This window comes from Panthera tigris, chromosome D4, assembly GCF_018350195.1.
Source record: "Panthera tigris isolate Pti1 chromosome D4, P.tigris_Pti1_mat1.1, whole genome shotgun sequence".
NCBI classification, from domain to species: Eukaryota; Metazoa; Chordata; class Mammalia; order Carnivora; family Felidae; genus Panthera; species Panthera tigris.
In genome coordinates, this window is record NC_056672.1 from 87,867,924 (window position 1) to 87,894,313 (window position 26,390).

General features: G+C 57.1%; 2 protein-coding genes across 2 annotated transcripts in view; both read left to right on the forward strand.

The window, feature by feature from the left end:
- The window catches only part of HMCN2 (hemicentin 2), a 143,965-nt gene extending 142,901 nt beyond the window's left edge, over positions 1-1,064 (forward strand). Inside the window, 1 exon segment of the mRNA XM_042963505.1 lies at positions 221-1,064. Within this exon segment, the coding sequence (XP_042819439.1) occupies positions 221-566 (346 nt within the window). The 3' untranslated portion in view covers positions 567-1,064.
- An 8,124-nt stretch (positions 1,065-9,188) lies between these two features.
- The window catches only part of ASS1 (argininosuccinate synthase 1), a 53,074-nt gene continuing 35,872 nt past the window's right edge, over positions 9,189-26,390 (forward strand). The window contains exons 1-5 of the mRNA XM_042964857.1: positions 9,189-9,267; positions 14,063-14,124; positions 16,063-16,172; positions 16,973-17,041; positions 21,892-22,080. Coding sequence (XP_042820791.1) covers positions 16,068-16,172; positions 16,973-17,041; positions 21,892-22,080 — 363 coding nt within the window. The 5' untranslated portion in view covers positions 9,189-9,267; positions 14,063-14,124; positions 16,063-16,067. The remainder of the gene's footprint in view (positions 9,268-14,062; positions 14,125-16,062; positions 16,173-16,972; positions 17,042-21,891; positions 22,081-26,390) is intronic.

Sequence of the window (26,390 nt, forward strand, 5' to 3'; positions counted from 1 at the left end):
TGGAAAGTTCTGTGGGGTTATGGGACCCGCTCCGATGGGAAGGCTTCTTTGGGCCTCAGTTTGCGGATCTCTAAAGTGGGCTAATGGTGCCTGTAGAGAAGCCACTGGGGGGCAAGGGGCCGGGCGGCGCACGGGAGAACCGCGGGGCCTGGGGCCGAGGTCCGGTTTGCAGACCACGCTGCGACGGCACCCGGAGTCGATCCGTCTGTCCCGCCCGCAGGACGTGTTTCCGACGCTGCTCGCAGGACTGCAGCGCGGGCGGCCCCTCCACGCTGCAGTACAAGCTGCTGCCGCTGCCCCTGGGCGTGCGCGCCCACCACGACGTGGCCCGCCTCGCCGCCTTCTCCGAGGCCGGCGTCCCCGCCAACCGCACGGAGCTCAGCGTGCTCGAGCCCGACCCGCGCAGCCCCTTCGCGCTGCGCCCGCTGCGCACCGGCCACGGCGCCGTCTACACCCGCCGCGCGCTCACCCGCGCCGGCCTCTACCGGCTCACCGTGCGCGCCGCCGCGCCGCGCCACCAGAGCGTCTTCGTCCTGCTCATCGCCGTGTCCCCCTATCCCTACTGAGGGGCGTGGTCGCTGGCCGCCGCTTTGGGGGCCAGTGACCTCCAGGGATGGGGAGGGGGGGCCAGGGAGGAGCCGGAGCGGTCCCCACCGCCCGCCCGCCCGCCCGGGTGGCTCTTGCCCTCACCACCTGCTGTGGCAAGAAGCGTCACCCCCCCACACCTTGTGCGTCATTGAGCCCTTCAGCAAACACGACCCTGTGCAACCTTGACCCCAGGACGTCAAGGACCCGATCTCCCCCCACCCCCCGCGGAGGTGGAGCTGGGCACTCAAGAGTCTAAGGCCGTCCTTGGGTGGTGAAGCCTGCTTGTCTGACGGGGGCGCCTCCAGGCTTGCCCCAAACTCCAGGGAGACCTGGGCTGGGACACAGCACACCAGGAGGCCCCAGGGGAGGGACAGACCCCTAGAGGGTGACAGCAGCTATCCTCTGCCCACAGAACGGTGTCCTCCTGAGCCCCGTGTGTGTGTACGTATAACATAAAAACGTTTCTTTTTAACCAACTTCATCTCTTCGTCCAGTTATTTTGCTCTGGTCAGGAGGGGCTTTGGCTGGACCACCCTTCTGGTCCAGCAGCCCTGGGCCTCGGGCAGGAAGGTGCTCCCTGGTGGAGGTCCCGGGAGAAGGTGGGGGAGGCTGGAGTCTCCGCGGGTTGGGGGGAGGAAGAGGGAGATGCTACCTGAAAGGTAAGCATGTTGGGCCAGATCCCTGGGGCCTCTAGGCCATCGCAGGGACTTTGGCTTTGACGGAATGAGCTGGGAAGGGACAGGATCAGAACATCTATGTACGTAAGGGCACGTCTCCAGGGTGCTGGGGAGGGTCTGAGTCACCAGGGACTCTGCAGAAGCGCAGGGAGCTGCTTCTCCGCCCACACCCCCCGACCCTGCCTCAGCCACCACCCTGTGGCCGCCGCCCTTGGCCACAACCTCTGGCAGAAAGAGGCTCAATCGCACGTGGTTTTGAAGAGGAGAGACCCTTCCTCCCCGTTCCCCTTGCTCAGTGTGACACCGTCACCTCCCCCTTTGCGTCCTCATTCTCTCAGCCGGGCAGGGAGGGATAAAGCTGTCTTGAGTTATTTCTCACTAACGGGTGAATGACAACCAGACTCTGTAAGCAGAGACTTCCAGCGGTGCTGCATGAAACGGGGAAACGGCTGTGTCCATTTTACAGATGGAGAAAAGGAGGCTCCGAGAGGGGGCGTGACGCAGCCACTAGCCGGATAGGCGACCGGTTCGTGGTTCGACCGGCCCTCCGGATTTCCACTGGACGGCCCCACCTGAACCTCCCCGGGGCATTTCCTCCTCAAAGCTATTTTGTTCTCCTTGAAGCCAGGGGTCTGCGAACTTTTGCCGTGAAGGGCCAGGTAAAGGAAAGCTCTGGGCTTGGCGAACCTCGGCTCTGTTGAAATCACTCCCCTCCCCGCGGCAGCGCTCGAGGAGCCACACAGCACACGAATGAATGAGCGTGGCTGTGTCCCAATGAACTATGACTGGACACTGACGTTGGACGTTCATACAGTTTTCACATGTCACGAAATACTCTTTTGATTTTTGTTTTTCCCCCCAACCATTTACAAGTGCAAAATCCATCCTGAGCTTGCAGGCTTCACAAAAACTGGCGGGGGGTGCATAGTCCGCCACTCTGGATTTAAGCCACGGAAGTCACTAACGATGGAGGAGAAACTCGAGGGGGCGGGGTCCGGCAAGCCCCCCCCCCCCACACCCATTTGTCCGGCGCCCACCTGTGAGGACCTCCCTTGGGAGAAACGCCCCTCTTTGTGCAACCCTAGGGGCCAGAGGTCACAACCTGCGCCCTGCCGTTTGCTGGGCTGTTAATTTTTTATGGAGCCCGTGAAAAGGTCAGCCCCAGGGTGAGGCACTGCAGAGGTGAGACCTGCGGAGGGGAGGTGCGGCCTCCTCTTTCACCCCTGCTGCCTCCTGTCTGCTGCTTCCCAGTCTCCCCCTGGCCCTTCATGTTTGCACACCATCTGTTGGCATGCCCAGTGCCTTGGGGGCCGGGTTTTCCTTCTCCCAGGAGACCCAGAGGCAAGAAAGAGTATGCCCATTTCAAAGATGAAGGAATGGGGGCTCAGAGAAGGCAAGCCGCTAGCCCAAGCTCACACAGCCTGCAGGAAAGAAGAACTCAACTCAGGCTCTCTGACTCCAGAGCCCGGGGAGTGTTAGCCTGCAGGCCCCCTGTCTCCACTCCCCAAGAAAGGAGGATGGGAGGTGAAGGAGGGCCAAGAACAGGATGAAGAGGAGGGACCGCGACAATTCAAGACAGTTCAAGACCTGAGGAGCCACGAGGGGAGTGTCCATTCAGTCCTGCCTCCCCCACCTTCCAAATGGCCATCTGAGCTGGTGGAAAGGGCTGATTGCTCAAAGTCTGGCAGTGAGCCAGTAGCAGACCTGGCCTGGAATCCGGGCCGTGAACTCTCAGGCTTGTGCTCCCCTGCCCCACCCACCCCTGCCCAGATCCACAGGGAGCAGATCCAGGAGCAGAGGAGGAGCCAGCCCCAAGGGAGCCTTTTCCACTTCTGCTTTTCTAGCTGCCGACCAGCTCCCGTCATTGGCCAGGGCCCCATCCAGCCACCCCAGCCCCCAGCACCACCTGACCTCCGGGCGGAGGCTGTCCTGATCCATCAATGGTGATAAACAGCCCTGTAGGTCACTCATTAAACTCCCTGATGCCGGTTTTTCCAAGAACCCAACAAACAAATGGACTCTGTGTTCCCTCTGGGCAGGGACTGGCAACCTGGGGGTCTGGCCTAGAGGACACTCTTGTTCCTGGAGCCGGTGCCCAGGCCTGGGCAGCAGCAGAATGGTATCCAGTGCCAAGCATGGGATGGTTGTGCGGTGAAGTGTCTGCGGCCTCCACATTCCCAGGCCCCTGTGTGACTCACAGGCGCGAGCCCTCGCGTGGCAGGGGAGACACGGAGGACAAGAGGGGTCTGCTCCTTGGTTAGATGCACAGGCTGCATCTACGTTCAGACAAGTGGCGGCAATAGAGCCGACCCTTAGAAAAGCCACCCCGGGGGCGCCTGGGTGGCTCGGTCGGTTAAGCCTCCGACTTCGGCTCAGGTCATGATCTCACGGTTCGTGGGTTCGAGCCCCGTGTTGGGCTCTGTGCTGACAGCTTAGAACCTGGAGCCTGCTTCGGATTCTGTGTCTCCCTCTCTCTCTGCCTCTCCCCCACTCATGCTCTGTCTCTCTGTCTCTCTCTCTCTCTCTCAAAAATTGAAAGAAAAAATTTAAAAATTCTTTTAAAAACGCTTATCTACAATATCATCACATCAAATTAAAAATTCAACAATCCTGTCAGTGTTCATTCACGTTTCCAAGTGGTCACAAAAAGGGTGTTTCTTTTATGCTTTTTTTTTTAATGTTTAGGCTTAAAAAAGTCAGGATCCAAAGGAGGTCTACATATTGTGATTAAGTACATCCTTTATGTCTCTTTGAACCCTAAGCCCCCCTATCTCCTTTTTTCCCCCGTAAAAAGTTAAAAATCAACTTTACTGAGATATGATCATTCCAGGAATGCAAGAGTTGGTTCCAGGCTTGAAAATCAATCAATGTAACTTACCACGTTCATAGAATATAGAGAAAATCATATGATCATCTCAATAAATGCAGAAAAAGCACGTTATAAAATTCAGCCCATACTCATTATAAAAACTCTCAACAAACTAAGAGTAAAAGTGACCTTCTTCACCTGATGAAAAGTGACTATGGAAAATCTACAGTTTGGGGCACCTGGGTGGCTTGGTTGGTTAACTGGCCCCACATGGCGGGGTAGGGGGTGGGGGAGGGAGGATTCTCTGCTCAGGATTCTCTCTCTCTCTCTCTCTCTCTCTCTGCCCCTCACCGACTCATGCCCTGTCTCTCAAAATAAATAAATAAATAAACTTAAAAAAGAAACCCTACACTAACATCATAGTGGAAGACCGAATGAATGCCTTCCCCAAGAATAAGAACAACACAAGGATATCGACCTTCACCATTTTTATTCAATCTTATACTGGGGGTCCTCACCATTGCAATAAGGCAAGAAGAAAAAGCACAGAGATAATACAGGGAAAAGCAAGATTGTCTCCATTCACAGTGGACATTATTGTCTACATAGAAAATCCTAAGGTATTTACAAATATCTACTAGGATTGGGGTGCCCGGGTGGCTCAGTCGGTTGAGTGTCCGACTTCGACTCAGGTCGTGATCTCGCGGTCTATGGGTTCGAGCCCCGCATCGGGCTCTGTGCTGACAGCTCAGAGCCTGGAGCCTGCTTCGGATTCTGTCTCCCTCTCTCTCTGCCCCTCCCCCACTCACACTCTGTCTCTCTCTCTCTCAAAAATAAATAACATTAAAATAAAAGTCAGGGATGCATGAGTGGCTCAGTCAGTTAAGCGTCTGACTTCAGCTCAGGTCATGATCTGGTGGGTTCACGAGTTGGAGCCCCACATCGGGCTCTGTGCTGACAGCTCAGAGCCTGGAACCTGCTTCGGATTCTGTGTCTCCCCCTCTCTCTCTGCCCCTCCCCTGCTCATGCTCTGTCTCTCTCCCTCTGTCAAAAATAAACATTAAAAAATTTTTTAAGGAAAAAACCCCAAATATCTACTAGGATTAGTCAGTGACGTCAGCAAGGTGGCTGAATATAAGGCAAATATACAAAAACCAGCCGTATTTCTATATACTAGCAACAAACAACTAGAAAATGAAATTTAAATCATGTACAATAGTATCCAAAAATTTAAAATACTTAAAATAGGAAGAAGTTTAATGAAAGATAAGCAAGAACTGTACATTAAAACCTACAAAACATTGCTCAGACATCTGAACCAAGATGGATCCTTTGACACTCCTGTCGAAACTGAGGACTTTTATACCACCCATCAAGGACACACCAACCGGCCGGGTTTTCCTCTTCTCTGAGCAGAATAAGGCCCAAGAATAAGCCTCCAGCTGGCAAGTCATATAACCTGTCTGGTAAAATATCCATCCCAAGGCTGGGCTCTGAGGCTGGTTTAAAGCAAAAATTGAATCCATCACAAATGAAGATCATCTCAAGATGTAACCTCCTATGGATTGGCCTGACCTCCCTTCTCATTGCTCATGTAAATAGCAACTAATACTTCTCTTCTTTTTTTTTTTAAGGTTAATTTATTTCTGAGAGAGAGAGAGACAGAGTGCGAGCAGGGGGAGGGGCAGAGAGAGAGGGAGACACAGAATGTGAAGCAGGCTCCAGGCTCTGAGCTGTCAGCACAGAGCCCGACGCAGGGCTCGAACTCAAAAACTGTGAGATTGTGACCTGAGCCGAAGTTGGAGGCTTAACTGACTGAGCCACCCAGTTGCCCCCAACTAATACTTTTCAGTAAACAGCCTGAAGTCTTTTTAAATGCTGGAAAATGTAAGAAGATATAAATAACTGGAGAGGTATACCATGATCATGGATTGAAGAATTCAATATTGTTAAGATATCCATTCCCCCCCACCCCAAGATGCTATATAGATTTGTTGGAATTCGCAATCAAAATTCCGGCAGGCTTTTTATGGAAACTGGCAATCTGTTTCTACTATTTATATGGAAATGCAAATGAGCTGAAATAGCCACAATAATTTTGAAACGGGACAAAATTGGAAGATACAGCCTATCGGACTTCCAGGCTTACTATAAAGCTGCAGTAACCGAGATGCTGTAGTATTGGCATAAGAACAAATAGATCAGTGGAACAGAAGAGGGAGTCCAGAGACATAGTCACACTTGCATGGTCAGTTAATTTGCAACAAATGCGCCAATGTAATTCAATGGAGAAAGGAAAGTCCTCAACTAATGTGACTAGACCAACTAGGAACTAATATGGGGGAAATGAACCACCAAAGGGTTGAAGAAGGGTGTGACTTATTCTGCATTTTTAAGAACTCTCTGCTCTTGTGCAGAGAAAGGATTTGTGGGCGGGGAGCAGGAGACTGGAAGAGAGAAGGAGGGAGATGATCAAGGAGGCTATAGCAATGGTCTGAGTAAGAGAAGACAGGCCAGTGGGGAGGAGGTGGAGACCGGAAGGAAAGGGCAGGCTCTGGATACACGCAGAAGATTCGAACTTCTCAGTGTCTCCGCTCGGTCAGGCGTACGTGCCGCTGTCCTTTTAGAGGCACCACCCAAGGGCACTTACCTAGGAGGTGTGCAGGGTCCTTCAGGAGCCCTGACCTGGGTGTGGGTGAAAGGTAAAGGCCAAAGTGGCTCAGCCCCAGGTAGGGGAGCCCCTCTGGCCATGCCCCGGCCGTGGACCCACGACCTGTTCTGCAAGGTGAGGGCCAGGGCAGGGTGTGGATGTCCACCTGGCAGATGGAGGGGTGCATGATGAAAGTGGCTCATCCAGAAGCCGGCCAGTCCATCCTGGCCTTGATCTCTGCCTCTCAATCACCCTGGTGCCCAGTGGGCGGGACCCCTGCTAGCAGTTGGGCCCATTTTCCTCTTAGGAGAGCTGTGTCACCAGCTCCTGTGCGTCAGAAAGGGACAGTCCCCTGGACTGGAGCCATTTCTGCAGCAGAGCGTAAAGGTCCCTGCAGCCTGGGACCCTGGGACAGAGACCCTGGTGCCTCTATCAATTCAACCCCAGCCCAAGCTAGAGCAGAGGGTTTGGCCAGAGCCTCAGACCCTGGGGTCTAGTCCTGCTCTGCCACTAACATGCTGTGTGGTCTTGGGAAAGATATACCCTCTCTGTGCTGCAGGTTCCTATCCGCAAAATGGGGATAACAGTCATAGTGGCCTCATATAGGGGGATCGTGAAGAGCAAATAAAGCTAAGGAGAATAAAACCGTGCTTCGTGATACCCACAAGGGTGTGATTGAGCCCCAGATCTACCCAGATGAACTCACTTCCTCCTCCATCCCGCCGCCCCTCCCCCATCTGTCCTAGACTGACAGGGGCTTATCCCTCACCCCACCCTCTTCCTAAGGTTTGGGTAATGGGGCTTCTCTCTGGAGCCACCACTGGCTCTGGAGAGCTTGGGGGAACATCACGCCTCCCTGCCTCAGTTTCCCCCCCCCACTTGCTCTGCAGTAACTCCCAGGAGGTGGTCCCTATTCACCCACACCCTCCCCAACTTTCTCAACCAGCAGTGACATCTTAAAGGAAGAAACAAAGACCCAGCACAAAGTCACAGGACGGTCCTTCCCCACTCCTGCTGGGGAAGGAAGCCGCCCCAGGCTGCACGCCCCAGGCTGCAGGCATGTTGTGTCGGCTGTTCCTCACTTGCTTCCTGCTAGTGTGGAAGGCCAGGGGCTCTGCGAGGCCCAGAGGCGGCTGAGTGAGTGGGTTCCGGGGCCAGCCACCATCTCGCCTGCTGGCAGGAAGGTGCCTGAAGTCACCCAGCCCCACACAGCTCTTGGGGCGCTTCCTTGCCATCACGGCCACTCCTGGGGTTTGGGTGTCTGAGGCTGGGGCGTTCACAGGGACCAAAAGCCGTGGTTCTGCTTATCAGTTGCTTTAATGCCTTTTGCCTCCTGATGGGCTCACAGCCACTAACCTGGCAGACGTGCTTGGTGGCCAGGCAGGGATGCCCGGGGCTGGGATGGGCCGGGGCGGGGGCGCTGACTGGGAGGACTAAGTGACTAAGCCAGCGGCCTTCACTCCTCTCTGCCAAGGGTCCCCTTCTCTGTCTGCTTCTTGGTTGCAGGAAGGGGACAAGGCTGCCTCCTCGACACCACCTATCCCCCACCTTCGCCCCCACTTTTACAAGATGGCTGAATGGCAAACCAGCAGTATGGTCTGGGGCTCCCACCTCCCGGGGGGGGGGGGGGGGTCAGGGCCCAGAGGACTTGGGAGTCAGTCCTAACCATGGCGTTGCCTTGGACGGGTGGGCACCTGCCATTTCACTCAGCTGTAGAGGCAGGGATTGGTGCTTTGGGGCCTCTAAACCAGGCTGGGGAACTTCTGACACACGGAACCTTCTGCAGGCCAGACCGGGGTGGCAAGTCCCCCTTTCTTTTTTGCAAGCAAGAAGCCTCGCCTCTGTGAACCTCAGCTGTGAACCCCGGCTGCCCGCCGGCTTAGCAGTTGGCCAGTCTTCTCTTCACTATTTATGGGGTGCCCTGGAGGGGGGTGGCCCGGTGCCAGGCTCTGGGGAGACAGCCAAGAACCAGCCCTGGACGGAGGGCTGAAACCGCGGCCTTCTGGGGCCACCTTCACCTGGGCTCCGGTTCCCGGGGGCCACTGTGGGGGAAGGGAGGTCTGCAGAGAGGCCACCGCGGGATAAAAGCGGGCACGAGATGCACCGCGCCTAAGGGACTTCTGTTCCCACTCCCACCCCCGGGCGGTGGCAAGCCTCTGGCAGGACTGCCTGCCGTGGTCACCCTGCCAGTTGCCCGCGTTCCAGCCACTGCCGCGCCCCGAGGGGCCGCCTGCCCGAGGGTCAGGGCGAGAGGACCCTGGGCGCGTGCGCCCTCGGGAGGACTTGCGCCCCGGGGGGCGGGGCGAGGGCGGACAAGGAAGGAGGGAGGGAGGGACCGGGCCCCGCCCACCTGCAGGTGGCCGCGGCCGCCGAGCGGCTCCGCGTGGGGGCCGGGCCCGGGGGCGGGGCCTGTCGCGCGCGTTCCCCCCCCCCCCCCACGTGTCCCTGGTCCCGGGCCCTGCCCCCGGGCCGGGTGTTTATAACCCGGGATGCGCCACGCAGCCGGCCCTGCTCCGCCGCCTGCCACCGCCGCCCGGGCCACGGTAAGGAGCCCCCGGCCCGAGACTCCGCTCCCACCCCCTGGCCTAGGACACCCTGCCCCCGGGTCCCGCCGACAGCGAGCCGAGGAGGCCGAGGGGACCGCGCTCCGGTCGCCCGTGCAGGCGGGAGCAGAAGTCGGCCCCGAGTGGCCAAGCGCCCCGCGCTCGCACCTGGACGGGAGGGCAGGAGAGCGACGCCGGGGCTTCCGTCCTTCGAGGGTGGGGCCGGGGCGCGAGTCTCGGACAATGCGGGGGTGGGGGGGGGGTGGCAGGTCAGGTTATGCGTCCCCTTTGCGGGCCGAGGTCTTTTCTAGATTCCCCGTGTCTAGCCCAGCTTCCTCTATGCCGGACCCCCCCAGATGGAGACCTTGGGAGTCCGGAGGGTGGGGTGGGGTCCGGATTCTCTCACCCCTTCTCTGACCTCCCCCTCCTGCCCCGGTCTCTGTCTCCGCCTCCCTTTCTCTGCGTGAAACCTGAGTTCCCGCCCGACCTCTGCCCCTCTCCCCGGGCCTTGGGCGCATGGGCCCCTCCCACAGCCCCGAGCCTCAGTTTACCGCGGGCGGATGGGCAGCGGGACGCGGAGTCTTGGTTGTGACTGCGCTCCTTCCCCCGCAGGGGGCGTCAGTCTCTGCCTCCTGAAACCTATTAGCTTTCTCCGCCCGAGGGTTGGGGGCGGTGGCCGCGCCGGGTCACGGTGCCCGGTTTGTGGCTGGCACTGGACTCCGGGGCTGTGGGAGGGGCCGCTCTGCAGGAAATGTCCGCCGTCCGGGTTGCTGTTGCCTTTGGCCCCTTGGGCGGCTGCGCCCTCTGGAGAGGGAGGGTCATTGTGAAATGGAGGAAACTCCTCTCCCATCCCGCCAGGGCTCTTCCTGAGGAGGTCCCGTGACCCGCCACCTCAGTGTTCCTTTCTGCGCAGTGGGGGCGTCTCCTCCGGGGCATCGCGGCCCGGAGCTTGCACAGAGTCAGGCAGGAACAAACCTGTTCTTTCCCCAGGGTCGGATCAAATAGGCCCTGGGCTTTGATCTTTCCTTCCCAGCCCACGGCTGGTAACAGGGCAGATTCTGGAGCCAGCAGACCTAAGCCCGGAAGGCAGGCACGACCGGGTGAGACCTTGGGTCAGCTGCCAGCTTCCCAAGCCTCAGTTTCTCCGTCTGTCAGAGCTGGCACAGGCTCAGCGCTCAGGAAGCAGTAAGACGGTGGGGCAATCTCTGTAGACTGTTGAGAACTGTGGCTGGGTCCATTCACTCAGTAACTGTCTGGGGCATGCCTCACCACGTGCCATACAGGGGACATGAGACCGGAGACCAGATCTCTACCCTCCTACGGAAGCTTCTAGTGAGGAGACCGTAGACAGAGCCACAAGAGGAATGGATGGGTAGGGCGGGAGGAATCTTCATCCTACAAACCCTTGCCTCCTTCCATCCCCCCTCTCGGAGCCCAAGCAGGGGAGCCAGGGGGCGGGGTGGGGACCTGTCCCAGTTGGAGCCATCTGTGCCCTGTGCTGAGAAGCACTTCTCGTTCCGCTCAGTACAAGCTGAGTGATGCAGGCTGCCCACTGAGCACCTAGACCCTGGGGCAGGCACCGGGTGGGGCAGAGGAGGGAGGCCCCCACTCTGTATAGTCCAAGTTCCCCCGAGGACTCACATGGGCCACATCAACTGGCTGCCTGCTCTGGGCTTTGTGGTTGCTTGGCTGTGATGGTAGCCATTTCCCCTGGCCTGGGGCCCCAGGAGTCTGACTCACGGAGGGGAGCCAGGCCCAGACTTACCTGCTGTGCAAGCACTTTCCCAGGTCCCATTTCTTCTTAGCCTCATGGGTCCTGGGAGGCGAGCCAGGACAGCCAGATGCCTTCATTGGAGCACAGAGCCCCTGAAGAGAGTGCCTTGCCTGTGGGCGCCCATGTGGAAAGAAACTCATTGGAATTCAGGGTCTAAGCCTCTGAGCTCTGCTGTAACACTTTGGGAAGGGTTGATCTTCCAGGCCCTGGTGCGTTCCACCCCCCGCCCCCCGCCCAGACTTGGGGAGGCGCCCTCCCCAGACTTGGGGGTAGGCCATGTACCCAACAGGCTTTGCAATATTATTGGTAGGATCAACGAATGAATGAATGCACTCTCCGCCGTGTGCTCCAAATGCTCTTAGAAGTTTGCCTGTCTTTTACCAGAGTCTGGTGAGATCTGCTTGGTCTCCCTACCACCTGTCTCAGGGGCTTTTCACCAGAAGTAGAGACTCAACCTTCCCAGCCACGGCAGACTCCCCAGTGACCCCTAACCCTGGGTGGAAGATGTTTGCTGGAGTGCCACTGTCCCCGAGAAAGCCAGTGTTCCCGATTTGATTCTCAGGCCCCAGGAATCCCGCTGCTGAGAGCCAGCTCATTGTCTAGCCTAGGACAAGCCCCTTGACCTCAGCTTCCCCCTCTGTCAATTGGGAAGAAAATCACTCACTGTCTTAACCAAGGATGTGCAGACAGATGAGCTGAGCCCATCAAGTGGATGGTCGGGCTGAAACCCGACAGCGGCACCTCCTGGTCAAAGTATGGAATTGCAGCCTAGCTCTGTCAGACACAAAAGAGGGCCCCAAAGTGATAGGACCTCCAAACCCAAGAATGAGGAAACCCCAAAGTCAGAGAGAGTTCTTCCGGCTTAGGCGGAGCTAGGGTTTAAAAAAAAAAAACAACTCTAACGAACCCAGATCAGCAGAGTTAGAATGTGAGGGAGGGGTTCCAGAAGAACATTCGCCAAGCTGTTTCCCTGACTCGCGGAGAAATATACTACTGGTTGGTGATGATTCATTGGGGGTTTTGGTTTCTGGAAGACAAAAGTGAGGGGGAGGCGATCTGTGGTCTGCATTCAGCCTAGGCTTCAGTCCCAGTTCTGGCATCTGGCAACCTGAGACCCAGGCAAGTAGTTGACCTTTTCTGAGCCCCACGTGGTAGTGATAGCTGGTATAATTAATTTTTAGGAATAGTCTCCACCTTGAAATGGCACCTGTGTGGCACCGCACAGACTATCTGCTCTTGTCATCGTTCCAGCTTTGACGTTTAGGAGCCCACGGGTTTCATTAGAATTGAGGAAGTATCCAAGGCTGGCCTAGCAGGTGCATGGGAAGCTGGTGGGGTGGCCCGGGCTGGGGCCACGGAGAATGCCACCTGCCTGGGCAACTCAGACCAGGCTGGTAGGCATCTCGACATGAGGCCACCTTCTTCCCTCCTCCCAAGGTGTCCGTCTTCCGGGGAAAGGTGTCAGGTCTGGCGTGGGAGTGGGGAAACACGGATCTTCTTGGCAATGGGCACGTGCCTGGGATCTGGGGAGGGGGGCAGGAGACTGCCCTGGGCCCTTCATGGAGGATGGGGTGGGGACGAGGGTTTGCTAGACAACCCCCCCAGGCAGGCATCCCAGGGTCCTGGGGTGTCAGAACCAGAACGGCTTCCAGGTAGTGCCGATGGCTAGACTGAGCCCTGGAGAGTGAGGGACTGGCCTGAGGTTAGCCGTGGCCGTGGTAAGGGGAGTCTAGCTTGGTGCCCAACTCTGGCTCCTCCCCGCCTACCCCCCCCCCCACCAGCCCCAGCATCTCACTGAATCCTCACTGTCGCCCTGTGGACTGGTGGGCTCTTCTCACCCCCATTTAGCAGACGAGCAGCTGAAGCAGCCTGAGCCCAGGTCTGGAGGACCCAGCCCCTGTGCTTTACCCATAGTGGGTACTCACTGGACTGTACCCCCCCCTTCCTGCTCCTCTGCCCATCTCCCGCCCCCAACTCGAGGCCTCAGCTCTTGTCAGTTTCCACTCACGGAGACAGACATCAGTGTCATCACACAGCCCAGGGACGGGGCTGGCTGGGGGAGGAGAAGCTTCACCGGTCCAGGGATGGGGGGTGGGGGCGCTGGGAAGACGCCAGTGTCAGATTGCGACATTTCCCAGCCCACCTGCCCCGCTAATCTCTGCACACACAGGCCCAAACATCCCCCACGCGCGCGGGCGTGCACACACGCGTTCATGCTCCTGGGCACACAGTCCTAGATACGTGCATTCTTTCACACAGCTCAGACCTCGGGGCCAAGGTCCTCGGTGGGCATGCAGGCACACAGCCTGGCAGGCAGGAGGGGCGCGCCAGTTTCTGGATGAGCGCGTGCATAGAATTCTAGGCTTTGGGGGGACTTAACCCTCCTCTTACGGGCAAGGAACTGGCCTCTGGACAGTAGAACAGAAGCGTCGTTCTGAGTGCCTGCCAGGTGCCAGGCATCGTCCGTGAGATGGTCCCTGTCCTCGCGGAGCTCACACTTATGGGAGTGGGGGTACAATTAGAATGCAGCGTGCCTGTGCCGAGATGGGACCACGGGGCAGAGGGGGGCAGGCACAGTCTGTCTGTCTCCGTGGGGCTCCCTCTCCCTTACTCCGGCGCCCACCGTCTTGGCCTTGCATCACCTGTCCCTGTCTCGAGCCCACCCCAGCCGCGCCAGGGTGTCTGAGCCCCCTGTGGCTTCCCAGACCACACCTGGCCCCAGCGGTTCCCTTCCCTGGGCCTTGTGCCTTCCAGCAGGGGGCTTCTGGGGCCCAGCTGCTCTGGGGTTGAGTCCCGGCTCTGCCACTTAACCAGCCAAGCAAGGCCTTGAGCAAGCTCCTTAACCTGAGCCTCAGTTTCCCCGTCTCGAAAATGGAGACGACACAAAGGGAAGGGCTCCGCACATGACGGGCATGTTCATTTATGTGGATTGTGGGGACCAGCCGGAGAGGCCAGGTTCAGGGTCTCTGGCTTCACCTGGACTGCCGTTCCAGACGGCTGAAATAGCTTTGGCTTTTGCAGAGTGGTTCGCCGAGCCGTGAAGTCGGGTTCCAGAAGCCGGGAAGCCGCACGTCCCATCCAAGGTACTTTCTGAGTCCTTCCTGCCTCTTTCCCTCCATTAAAAAAGAAATATTTTTTTTTCATGTTTATTTTTTGAGAGAGACAGAGTGCGAGCGGGGGAGGGGCAGAGAGAGAGAGGGAGACCCAGAATCCAAAGCGGGCTCCAGGCTCCGAGCCGGCAGCACAGAGCCCGACGCGGGGCTCGAACCCACGAACCGCGGGATCATGACCTGAGCCGAAGTCAGACGCTCAACCGACTGAGCCACCCAGGCGCCCCTCCTTCCCTCCAGTTTTGATGGTCTGCTCTTGCCATGAGCACCATCCCTTGGCCCCAGGGTCAGGGTCTGCTGAGTCACCAGCAAGCCGGGCTGGGGACAGGGCCTGGCAGGCGGTCGAATGCCCAGTGGAGGCAGAAGTCGTCTGCATCCGTCAGAAACCCCCCCAACCGCACTTCTCCATGAGGTGTTCTCCCTTCCCTCCGTGCCAAGGGCCGCAGGGTGTGCGAGCCCTGGGGCTGGCCAGGGGTCTGCACACAGGATGCGTGTTCTAGTGTCACAGTCGGGCCCTCTCCAGGCTCTGCTGTGCAGGGCTGGGTGACTGGGCCAGCACATCTCCTCCCTGGACTTCCAGGCCCAGGCACAGGGGAAGTTTTCAGTACACGGGAGCCTGTATCTTTGTGGTCGTGATGATGGGGTGCCCCTTGTGGGCTCCCTCCTGCGGAGGGGCGTCCACGGCTTTTCCCAACAGTGCCTAATAAAGACCCTGACCTTGGTCAGACTCCAGTGGGAGCGCCTCTCACCAGACACAAGAATCCCCCCTACCAATGCAGGATGCTGGGGCCACGTCCAGGGAGGCTGGGACCAGATGGTTTGGGTCCAAATCTGGGCCTGCTGCCTGCTGACCGTATGACCTCCAGCAAATGACCCCACCTCCGCGACCCTCAGCTTCCTCATTAGCAAAGCGGGCACGATAACAGCACCTACTCTCGGGACCTCGTGGAGAGTGCCGGGGGACTCAGGGCAGGTCCTAACGGCCCAAAGGCTGAGGGAGAGCCTCCCGGACGGAAGAAACAGTGGCTGCAAAGACAAGGACACAGGGGTCTCTGGTGCCTCAGTGTAGCTGAGGAGACAGATAAGGCGGGACGCATCTGTCCCTGCTGCAGGGGGACGGATCATCTTCATCTCCAGGAGGGAACTCCCTCTGCCTGTCCCCTTCCTTCTCTGGACCTCAGTGTCTCCGTCTGTGTTCTGGAGCAGCGTTTGAAAAGAGTCTAAACTCCCAATGTGCGAGGGCTCGCTGGGGCACCAGGTGGCGGGGGGGGGGTACGTGGAGGCAGGGACTCTGCACCCTAGCATCCTGTTCTGCTGGGAGGCAGCACTGCATGCTGGGACGAGCTCTGTGACCTTGAGCCAGCTGCTCACCTGTCTGTGCCCCAGGGTCTGCCACCCCAGGACACAACAGCGGGTCACGGTAGGGGCGGGGGGTGAGCCACGTGAGGCCCCCCAGGGCCACGCCTGGCAATCTCTGAGCTGCCCAAGGCTTGGGGCCAAAGCCCCGCCCAAGTCTCCAGAGCATCCTGGCCCTGTCCCAACAGCTCAGCCTCAGGCACCTTGTCTACCTGGCGAGGGATGCTTCCTTCCTCCCCCAAACCCCTGTCACCCCCAAGCTGCTATCAGTCTTCCCAGGGCCTTCCCTGCGTGGATGTAGGTGTGTGCGTGCAGTGTGTGGGGTCAGGTCCCCGGGGGTAGGGGTGGGGGAAGGGATGAGGCCGCAGGAAGGAACAGCTTCTCAGCTGGCCTTGAGAACAGGTGAACACCTTGTTCCCAACCCTCTCCTCCCCCCCGCGGCAGCTCCTCCGAGGGCTGAGGCTGCCCAAGGCCAAAGTGGGGGCTGCTGGCCGGTTGGGATGGGCTGGCTCTGAGTCACTCTCCTTCCTCCACGACAACCTCCCCCTCCCCCAGACGAGATGTCCAGCAAAGGCTCCGTGGTTCTGGCCTACAGTGGCGGCCTGGACACCTCCTGCATTCTCGTGTGGCTGAAGGAACAAGGCTATGACGTCATCGCCTACCTGGTAAGGAGGCTCGCAGTGTGTCCGTCTTTCTACCCGTTTGTCCTGCTGTCCGTGAGCTCGCTCTCCCTGCCCCCGAGCCCAGCTTCCCCTCCCTAAGCCTGTTCCACTGTAGGCAAATACTTCTTTCTTCCCCGGTAGAATGAACATCCGTGGTGTCCCCAGGTCTGGGGTGCCCCACAGGGCACCGAGGAGGCCAGCCGTATGCGGGCGACCGGAGCGGGGGACGCCAGAAATGAGCTTGGCGGTGTGACCCGGCCAGTCTGCCTGCAAGGGGCCGTGGGCTCTGGCCTGCAGCGGGGACCATGGAAGGCACACCGTCTTCCTGTTTCCGGAAGCCCCTTGTCAGCACCCAGGGAGTCTGCAAAGATCATAGACTCTTGCAGTGGCTGAAGGGTTCTGACTGACTAGGCTTGGATCATGGGCATATCCCTACCTTGAGCAGGGAACGTGATTTGCTCCCCTCCATTCCTATGGAAAGAGGCCCCCCAAAAGAAGTTTCTGGTCCCAGAGGAAGCGAGGACAGTGCTCCACATAGACAAAAGTTCAGCCGTTGCCAGGAGTGATTGGTTTGCAGTTGAAGTCAAGATACCTAAGAGCGCCCGGTCCCCTTGTCATTCAGGTAGGGGAGGGTGAGGCCCAGGGAGAGAAGCGTCTCGCTCACGGTCTCCTGGTAAGTGAGAGCCACCTCCATTTGAGGGGTGTTGTAGACAGCTTTGGCAGGGGGAGAAGGGGCTGAAATTCTTGTCCAGCTCTCCTTCGTGCCCCCGGGCTGATTAGGCCTCTCTGCTGCTGTTTCTCAGGCCAACATCGGCCAGAAGGAAGACTTTGAAGAAGCCAGGAAGAAGGCGCTGAAGCTCGGGGCCAAAAAGGTACCAAGTGGCGGCAGGATTTGGGGTTGGAAGTGGGGTTTTGACCTGGTGGAGGCAGCAGTGGGCATGGCTGCCTCAGGGTTCCTTGTCCCCTGCATCCTTTTCGGCTGGGTCCTCTTGCTTCCAAGAGTATGGGCTCGATTCCTTCTGTTTTCAGGTGTGTGGATGCCATCATCTCCCTGCCTTCCCTACCCACTTTCCCACCACGTCCTCATCCCCCCCCCGCCCTTCTGTCTTCCTCTTATCCATCCGTCGGTCTGCCTGCCCATCCCTCCTTTATGCCTCTGTCCCTCCACCCATGATTCACTCATCTATCCATCCATCCAACAATCATCCATCCAGCCAACCATCATCCAGCCATCCAGCCATCCATTCACTCATGTATCCCCCCATCCAGCCAACCTTCTTCCATCCATCCATTCATCCATCCCCCCATCAACTATCCATCCATTCATCTGTCCATCTATCTACCCATTCTTTCATCCATCCTTCATCCATCTACCTGTCCATTCCTCTTCTATCTCTGTCCATCATTCCATCCATTCAACAGAATCAGAAAATTCCAGTTGAGTCCGGTGCCCTGATTGAGCATCTAATCACGTGGCAGGCAGGCCCTCTGTTGGGTGTGGAGCCCATGTAGTAAACAGGGCCAACATGGTCCCTGCTCACATAGGCTCACAGTGTAAAGTCTGAGCTGCTCCCCGGGGCCGTCCCTGGTACCCTCACCCCTTCACTTGGGCAAGTGGACAGGGGACACAGCAGGGATGGTGTGAAAAGCCATCAGTTCACCTGCTTGGTCAGAACTGGTCCCCTCTGCAGGGCACTTCCTTGGGGTTCTCAGAACCTAAAAAGGAGCCTGGCACATAGAAAGAGCTCAATTGGCACATTAAAATAATGCCTGAGTCCCATATCCCATCACTGGCCGCAGGCCTAAAACTGGATCTCCCTCACGTCTCAGAGAGGAGAGGGGTTGTCTGAGCAGGAACCCAGAAGGTGGGATAAGAACACTTGAGTGTTGAAGATGAGCTGGGCCTTCACATGAGTTGGGCTTTTGTGTAAAGATCTGTCCTTAATTCATTACTCTAGAGCATTCTTAACCTTGTGCTCTGAGGATCCCAACTACTTTTATGTACTTGGAATTGGAGTGGGAATTTCTTGCCCATACCATCAGGGTATAGTCTCATTGCTTTTCTTTTAATTTTCATTTTCTTTCATTCTTTGAGTCATTTAAAAAAAATAGTTTCTTTTTTTTTTAATTATTTTTTGATGCTTATTTATTTTTGAGAGAGAGACAGAGCACGAGCAGGGGAGGGGCAGAGAGAGAGGGAGACACAGACTCAGAAGCAGGCTCCAGGCTCTGAGCTGTCAGCACAGGGCCCGACTCGGGGCTCAAACTCACGAATTGTGAGATCATGACCTGAGCCAAAGTCGGGTGCTTAACTGACTGAGCCACCCAGGCGCTTCCCCCCACAAAATGGCTTCATTTTAAGCTAAATATCGGCTCACAGGAAGTTGCAAATATAATATAAAGAACCCCATGACCATTTTCCACTCTTGAAAATACTTGAGTGCCCCATAGTTTTGTGGATTACATCTACTGATACGACGTTATAAATAAAAGCTGAAATTAAACACAGTAACCCACTTTAACTTTTTTTTTTTTTTTTTTTTTTAATTTATTTTTGGGACAGAGAGAGACAGAGCATGAACGGGGGAGGGGGGCAGAGAGAGAGGGAGACACAGAATCGGAAACAGGCTCCAGGCTCCGAGCCATCAGCCCAGAGCCCGACGCGGGGCTCGAACTCACGGACCGCGAGATCGTGACCTGAGCTGAAGTCGGACGCTCAATCGACTGCGCCACCAGGCGCCCCAGTAACCCACTTTAAAAGACCAATATTAAACACATCCTATGTTAACATCAGTGACGTTTTTACCTCAGAAAAATAACTATTTCCAAAACAAAAATGTTTGGTAAAAGCAGCATTGTGTATGTTGCATTTTTATAAATCTCTTTCATGTCTGGTTTAGCAGAAGACAGGTGGATTCTTGTGGCTGTGTCTCCATTCATCTTGCGATGTGTTGTTTTGGTTGACACTGTGAAGAAAATACGGCCTCAGGAATGTAGCCCTGGAAGAGAGAGGAATATTTTATTTTATTTTATTTTTTATTTTTTAAAATTTACGTCCAAATTAGCATATAGTGCAACAATGATTTCAGGGGTAGATTCCTTAGTGCCCTTGACCCATTTAGCCCATCCCCCCTCCCACACCCCCTTCCAGTCACCCTCAGTTTGTTCTCCATATTTAGGAGTCTCTTCTGTTTTGTTCCCCTCCCTGTTTTTATATTATTTTTGCTTCCCTTCCCTTATGTTCAACTGTTTTGTCTCTTAAAGGCCTCATATGAGTGAAGTCATATGACATTTGTCTTTTGCTGGCTAATTTCACTTAGCATAATACGCTCCAGTTCCATCCACGTAGTTGTAAATGGCAAGACTTCATTCTTTTTGATTGCCGCGTAGTACTCCATTGTCTATATAGACCACATCTTCTTTATCCATTCATCCACGGATGGACATTTGAGCTCTTTCCGTACTTTGGCTATTGTCGATAGTGCTGCTATAAACATGGGGGTGCACGCGTCCCTTCGAAACAACACACCTGTATCCCCATGGAGAAACGCCTAGTAGTGCCATTGCTGGGTCGTAGGGCAGTTCTCTTTTTAGTTTTTTGTGCAACCTCCATACTGTTTTCCAGAGTGGATGCCCCAGCTTGCATTGCCACCAACAAAGCGAAAGAGACCCTCTTTCTCCGCATCCTCGCCAACATCTGTTGTTGCCTGAGTTATTCATGTTGGCCATTCTGACCGGTGTGAGGGGGTATCTCAGTGTGGTTTTGATTTGTATTTCCCTGAGGATGAGTGATGTTGAGTATTTTTTCATGTGTCGGTCGGCCACCTGGATGTCTTCTTTGGAGAAGTGTCTGTTCATGTCTTTTGCCCATTTCTTCACTGGATTATTTGTGTTTTGGGTGTTGGAGAGAGCAATATTTTAATAGCCTTTTCAGAGAGTTGGGGATATTTTCTGATACTGCACCTAAACTCAGCAAGGGGTGGTTTCTTAAAGATTAGTGTGATGGGGAACTTGACCCTGTAGCAATGAGTTTTTCATGCATCAGAATCCATTGGTGCAGGAGCGCCTTGGTGGTCCAGTCAGTTGAGCATCTGATCCCAGGGTCATGGGATCGAGCCCCGCATGGGTCTTCTCACTGTGCATGGAGTCTGCTTAAGATTCTGTCTCTTCTTCTCCCTCTGCCCCTCACTCTGGCTTGCGTGCTCTCTCGCTCGCTCTCTCCCTCTCTCTCAAATAAATAAATAAATAAAATACAAATACATTTTTAAAAACCCTGTCCATCTTGCACTTTGGATGGATTTTTTTGTCTGTGCAAGATTGTGTCACATCATGCATCCACTGATCATGTGAAAGCCATTATTTCATTGAGTTATGCAGATCTTCCAAATGTTGGTACATTTCATCATAAGATATCAAAACATCGCATTTGTCAATCTCACCACTACCCACGGAAATATTAGGAAGCTGTCAGATGGACGTTGTCCATAATTCTAACTTTTACTGGAAAACCTGAGTTTTCTCATTAGTAACAAATACTCAAGTGTTCCCTGAAGTGACAACAAGGTCACTTTATTTTTGTGAAAATGTCAAACACTCCAGTCTGAAAGACCATGTTTTGTCTGTCATGCTTTCAAGTAAAAGCGATGTTTCATGAAAAAAAAAAATGGCTACTTCAGCTTGTAACTCGCTTTGGAAGGCACCAGAAGGACTTCATGTGCATTTCACCTTTTGTGCTTGAGATTCAACGGAAGTAATCATTGCTGCAGCTTCGAGACCGTTCTTAAGTGAAATCATCGCAGTGGAAACAAGACGTTAGGAACACAGTGGCGGTGTCTCTGCCTTGATTTGTGCTGAGGTGCCAGGGTGAACGTCAACCCTAGTGAAAAAGGCAAATGACAGCTTAGCATCATCATAAAAAATCTTTCCAGGGCGCTGGGTGGCTCAGTCAGTTGAACGTCTAACTCTTGATTTCAGCTCCGGTCATGATCCAGGGTCGTGGGATCAAGCCCCAAGTTGGGAGAACACCTGTTTAGGATTCTCTCTCTCTCTCCTTCTGCCCCCTCACCCCAACTCATGCATGCTCTCTGTCTCTCTCTCTCTCTCTCTCAAATTAAAAAAAAAAAAATCTTTTCACTCACTCAGTCTCCTTGAAAGGGTCCTGAGGGTGTCCAGAGGTCTATGCTCTGAGAACCGTTCCTTTAGATCGGGGCCTCTCAACCTTGGCACTCTTGGGACGGAGCTGGCTGCCCTGAGGTTTCTGGGATGTCTACCAGCATCCCTGGCCTTTGCCCATGAGATATCAGAAACCCTCTCCCCCAACCCACTGGTGTGAAAACCAAAAATATCTCCAGCTATTGTCACTGCTCCTGGCGGGCAAAATCATCCCTAGTTGAGAGCATCTGTGGATTACTATCTCCTATCTACTGCTTTAGATCTTAGGTGACAACAAGTTTCATCTCAGGCCCAGAAGGTTGGGCTGGGAGGGACTTAAAGTCCGCATACGGTTTCAGCTAGATGGCCTATCAGGATTGATTAGCAATGTCTGCCATGAGTGCAGGAAGGGAGTAAGAGTACTGTGTGCTAGGGTTGATTAATGATGTCTGCTACAGATCCTGCATCTGGCCAGGATCCATTAGTAGAGTCTGCCGTAGACACAGGGCTCTGTCGTCTGGCTGGGCCCTCTCCTTGCCGAGCCTCACTCCATGGGCTCCTCTCCCTGTAGGTGTTCATCGAGGACGTCAGCAAGGAGTTTGTGGAGGAGTTCATCTGGCCGGCCATCCAGTCGAGCGCGCTGTACGAGGACCGCTACCTCCTGGGCACCTCCCTCGCCAGGCCCTGCATTGCCCGGAAACAAGTGGAGATCGCCCAGCGGGAGGGAGCCAAGTATGTGTCTCACGGCGCCACAGGAAAGGTGAGCCAATGGCTGGACGGTGCTGGGGAGGGCTGGGCAGAGGCGGGGGAACCTGCAAAGGGGACTCGGGAAACCAGGGTGGTAGCAGGCTTCGCCCCCAGGAGAGGCAGGTGAGCAGCGGACACGCTCACTGTCCACACTGCCTGTCCAGTCTGAGCAGGACGAATGGTATTCGCAGGAGCGGGTACCAGGGCGTAGGCAGCTGGGTGCCGCGGGTCCGTGTGTGTCTTCTGTCTACGGGGGGAGCAGTTTGGCGGACTTGACCCTGGGGCTCAGGGCAATCACCCCTGGCCCGGGTCACAGAGCACACAGGTCACCATGCAGTGCAGTGGAAAGGGCTGGAAACCCCGCATTAGCAAAGCGGGGTGGATCCCACCTGGGTGGCCCCTGTGGGTCTTCGTTGGCCAGGACCGCCGCCCCACAGTGCCACAGGCCTGGTGGCTCCAGCCATAGAAGTGTGTCATATCACGATTCCAGGGCCGAGGTGCGGGCAGGGCCGGGCTCCCCCGGCGGGGGCGCGGCGAGGAAGGCGTCCATCCAGGCCTCTCCAGGTTTCTATGGGGCCCTCATCTGCCTTCGGGCATGGCTCCCTCTGTGTCCAAATTCCTCCCTTTTATACCACACCAGTCCTATCAGATTAGGGCCCACCCTTCTGATCCCATCCTAACCCCATCACTTCTACAAAGACCTGTTTCCGAATAAGGTCACGTTCTCGGGTACTGAGCGCTGGGGCTTCAACCTGGCTCTTGTGGGGGACACCAGTCAACCCGTGACACAACCCCGCCTTCCGGCCCCTGCGTGGCCAGTGCAGACTGAGGGAGGGGGCCCGGTGGGGGACAAGGCAGGAGAGCCCTCTGCACGCTGTCCCACAGGTGGCCGTGCTCAAGACACAAGATTGCAAGGCAGACAAGTCTTGGGCGATGGCGTCAGCAAGGCTGTGTGGTCACGGGCTCTCAACGTCACTGGACGCCAAGCCAGTAGCCCCCCCCCGCGGTACAGGGCTTGGCTCCCTGACAACCCCACAGTCAGCAGACCCTGCCCCTCCCCACGACAGGGAGCTCACTACCTTTCCCGCGCTCATGCTAACCTGACCCAGGCCCCGCCCCTGCCCAGGCTGGTCGGGGCAGTGGGAGGGGAAGCAGACTCTGGCTCGCTGTGACACAGGGACACTTGTAGCCTAGATTATGACAGAGCAGACGTGACTTGAGGGTGGCCTTGCAAGCCAGGGTGGCCCTGGTTCCGGTCTTCGAGAGCTGATGCGTTCGTTCAGGCGCTTGGGCACGAGGTCAGCAAGCTTATACGGGGGCCTGTGGAAAGGGTTGGACACAAGCCGGATCTGGCAACAGTATTGAACTTCTGGGGCTCCTCCCGCCCTCAGGGAACCTGTGTGTCCTAGCAAGGGAGAGGAGAGTGGACAGACAGACAGACAGACACGATAAGGTGGCTGTAGGGGTGGGGCCTCTCGGCCGTGGGGGCAACAGGCAAGGGAGGGAGGCTGATCTCCAGAGCATGGCCCTGCAGGAGGAGTGTGGGTGAGTGAGTAATGGGGTACGGGAAGAGTGTGCCCGGCAGAGGGATCCGCCTGTGCCAAGGCTTGGGGGCACGGAGCCCCGAACAACAGCCCGTCTGGGGGCATCTAGCCAGAACTGTCGCTGTGGGAGGCAGCAGGCTCGGGGCCGGGCCGCGGCCATGCTGAGGGGTTGACTTCTGAGAGCACTACACCAGGAGTCACGGGAGGGCTCCAGGCTGGGTGGGGGGTGGCCAGCGAGTCCCCCACTGGTGTGTTGGGGATGGTTCTGGACTGAAATGGTGGGAGTTCCTTCTACGGAGGAAGGGGACTGGGGTCTCTCGCGCAGACCTGTGACCCTAGAGCCTAGTCGTGAGCACACGGTGAGCAGGGTGACAGAGCTGGGCTGTTTGCACGGGGATGTGCGCGTCCCCTCCCGCCTTGAGGGTGGTAGGACAGAGTGCACGAGAACCCGGAGGTTCGGGTCGTGCGGCTCTCAGAGCTGTACTGGGGGCTCCTACAGGTAGAGGAAGGTCAGTGAGAACACATGTCCGTGCGGAATAAAGAAGTTTCGGAGCCGTGTCATCCGCCCCGGATGAGCTGAGCTGAGCAGTGAGCTCCCCGTTCTACGAGGCATTTAAGCTGAGACCAGATCAGGATTTTGGAAGGGCTCCTGCCTGGAGAAGCAGGCAGTCCCCCAGGACTGAGGATGGGTGGCGTTCAGTGCTGGCGGAGTGAATGGTGGGTCTGGCCCTGGTGTGGGAGACTCGAGGGTCCAGGGAGAGACCCTCCCTGACCCCCCCCCCCCGCCCCGGGGCAACTAACCCCACAAGGCGGCGAGCAGCCACCTGCAGCCGTGTGCACCCTCTGTTTGGCCACAAGAGGACACCAGAGGCTTGGATTTGAGGCCTTCGGGTGAGAAGGTGTGTGCCGTGCTACCCCGGGTCTGCTGTCCCTTCTGGGGGTTGATGGGCGAGGCATACTCCTGTGCCTTAGTTTCCCCTTATCTGCAGAACCTGAGGAAGCCCCCAAAGTCTCTGAAGACAATTTCCTAGCCCCGAGAGGTGCGAGTAGAGAGAGCCAGGAAGGCTTGGGGCCGGGTCCAGAGAAATGCCAAGTTTTTGAGGCAGGAAGGAGCGGGGACAGGGGCCAGCGGCCTGCAGTGGGCACCAGCGATCAGGAGGTGGGCTCTGCGGGCAAGCGAGGGAGGCTTGTGGCCCCAGATGGAGGCACCTGGGCCCCGTGGGGTGTGGCCGGCCACCCCAAAGAGAGGTGCCAGAAGGACGCTCGGCGGAGTTTTCTGCAGGGGTTCATGGTAAAGAGAGAGCTGGGGTATGAGCAGACTGCGGCCCCACCCCCCGCCCCCCCTGCAGATGTGGGGGAGATCCCAGCATGGCCAGTCCTGAGGCTGTGGCCATTTGGAACACCCAGCTGCTGGCCTCTCCCAGCTGTTGGCTCCTGAGTCACGGATGGAGGAAACTCGTTCCAGCCTCCCGGATAGATGTCACCTTCCCGCGTGTGTCCTTTCACTCCCCGAATACTGATCCAGCACGGGGATGCTGGTACAGGAGGCGCTCGGGACTTAGGAGCCCTAACCCAGCAGGGGCTGGAACAGGGCGGGAGCAAGAGTTAGCCAGGGATGCCGCGGGGAAGGGCATCCCAGGCTGGAACAGCCCTTGCGAAGGCCTGGAGGCGGGAGGGAGGCAGCCGGGCGGCACCTGGTACTGAGCTGGAGCTGGGGGTCCCCCCTCCACGCCCTGCCCTGATCCCTCGCTAGCAGAGAGCTGCACAGAAGCTGGGGTGGCCCTTCCGGCACCCCCCTCACCCCCCCCCCAGTTTTGGAAGAAGGGCCTGGAAATATGAGCCAGACTCACGCAGGGGTACGGGGAGCAGGTCTGTAAATGGCGCCATCTGTATGGTTAGCCGAGGAACAGATGGGCGGGCCCCCCTCCCCCAGCCCCTCCGGGCCCCGTGGGCGCTGCACCCACACTTACGCACACCTGCACGTGTATCAGCGCGTGGACACACACGGCTACACCCCCCCCCCTCCCGCCCTCGGGGCCGCCCTGGTGCCGAGGGTCCTGGGGTTCCAGGGGGAGGAAGGACTTAGACCAACTGGAGTCTTAACCTGGGACAGAGTTTGAAGCAAGGGGGCCCGTCTGGCTTCTGCGAGGGTCTCCGACTGTGGAACAGATGGGTGTCCCCATGTGGGTCTGGACAGGCAGACACCAGCCCGGGTGTGCCTGTCCGAGGAGGCACAAGTGGCCATTGTACTGGGGAAACGTGAAGCCACGGTGGGGGGTGGGGGGTGGGAATCACCAGGAGACGCAATACCGTGGGCTTCGTGGGCTTCGCAGATCTGAACCGAGCCTGCTTCTTCATCGCCTGCCTTTGCCCCGGGAGCTGTGCCCGCCACGGGTCCTTGGGCAGGCGTGCCACCTGTGCCTCGGTTTCCCCATCTGTCAGGCAGGGGCGATACCGGAACCTATCTCGGCCGTAAGGATTCAACGGGTTTAAGTCCGGAGCTCGGACCGGTCGCTGGCGTGTGAGCTGTTGGGACAGAGACGTTGTCTGTCGGCTGCGCGGCCCTGGGCAAGTGGCATCACTTCTCTGAGCCTTGTCAGCAAAGCTGGGTTAACTATCCCCCTGGCCCCAGGCGGCTTTCCCCTGTGGCCGCGAGCACATAGTAGGTGCTCACTACGGGGCTTGGCTGGCGGACGGGGAGCCGGATGGACCTGGGAGGCATCAGAGAGGGACGGCCTCGGCCCCTCGGCTCCTGGCTCCGCAGAGAGGGGCTGCAGCC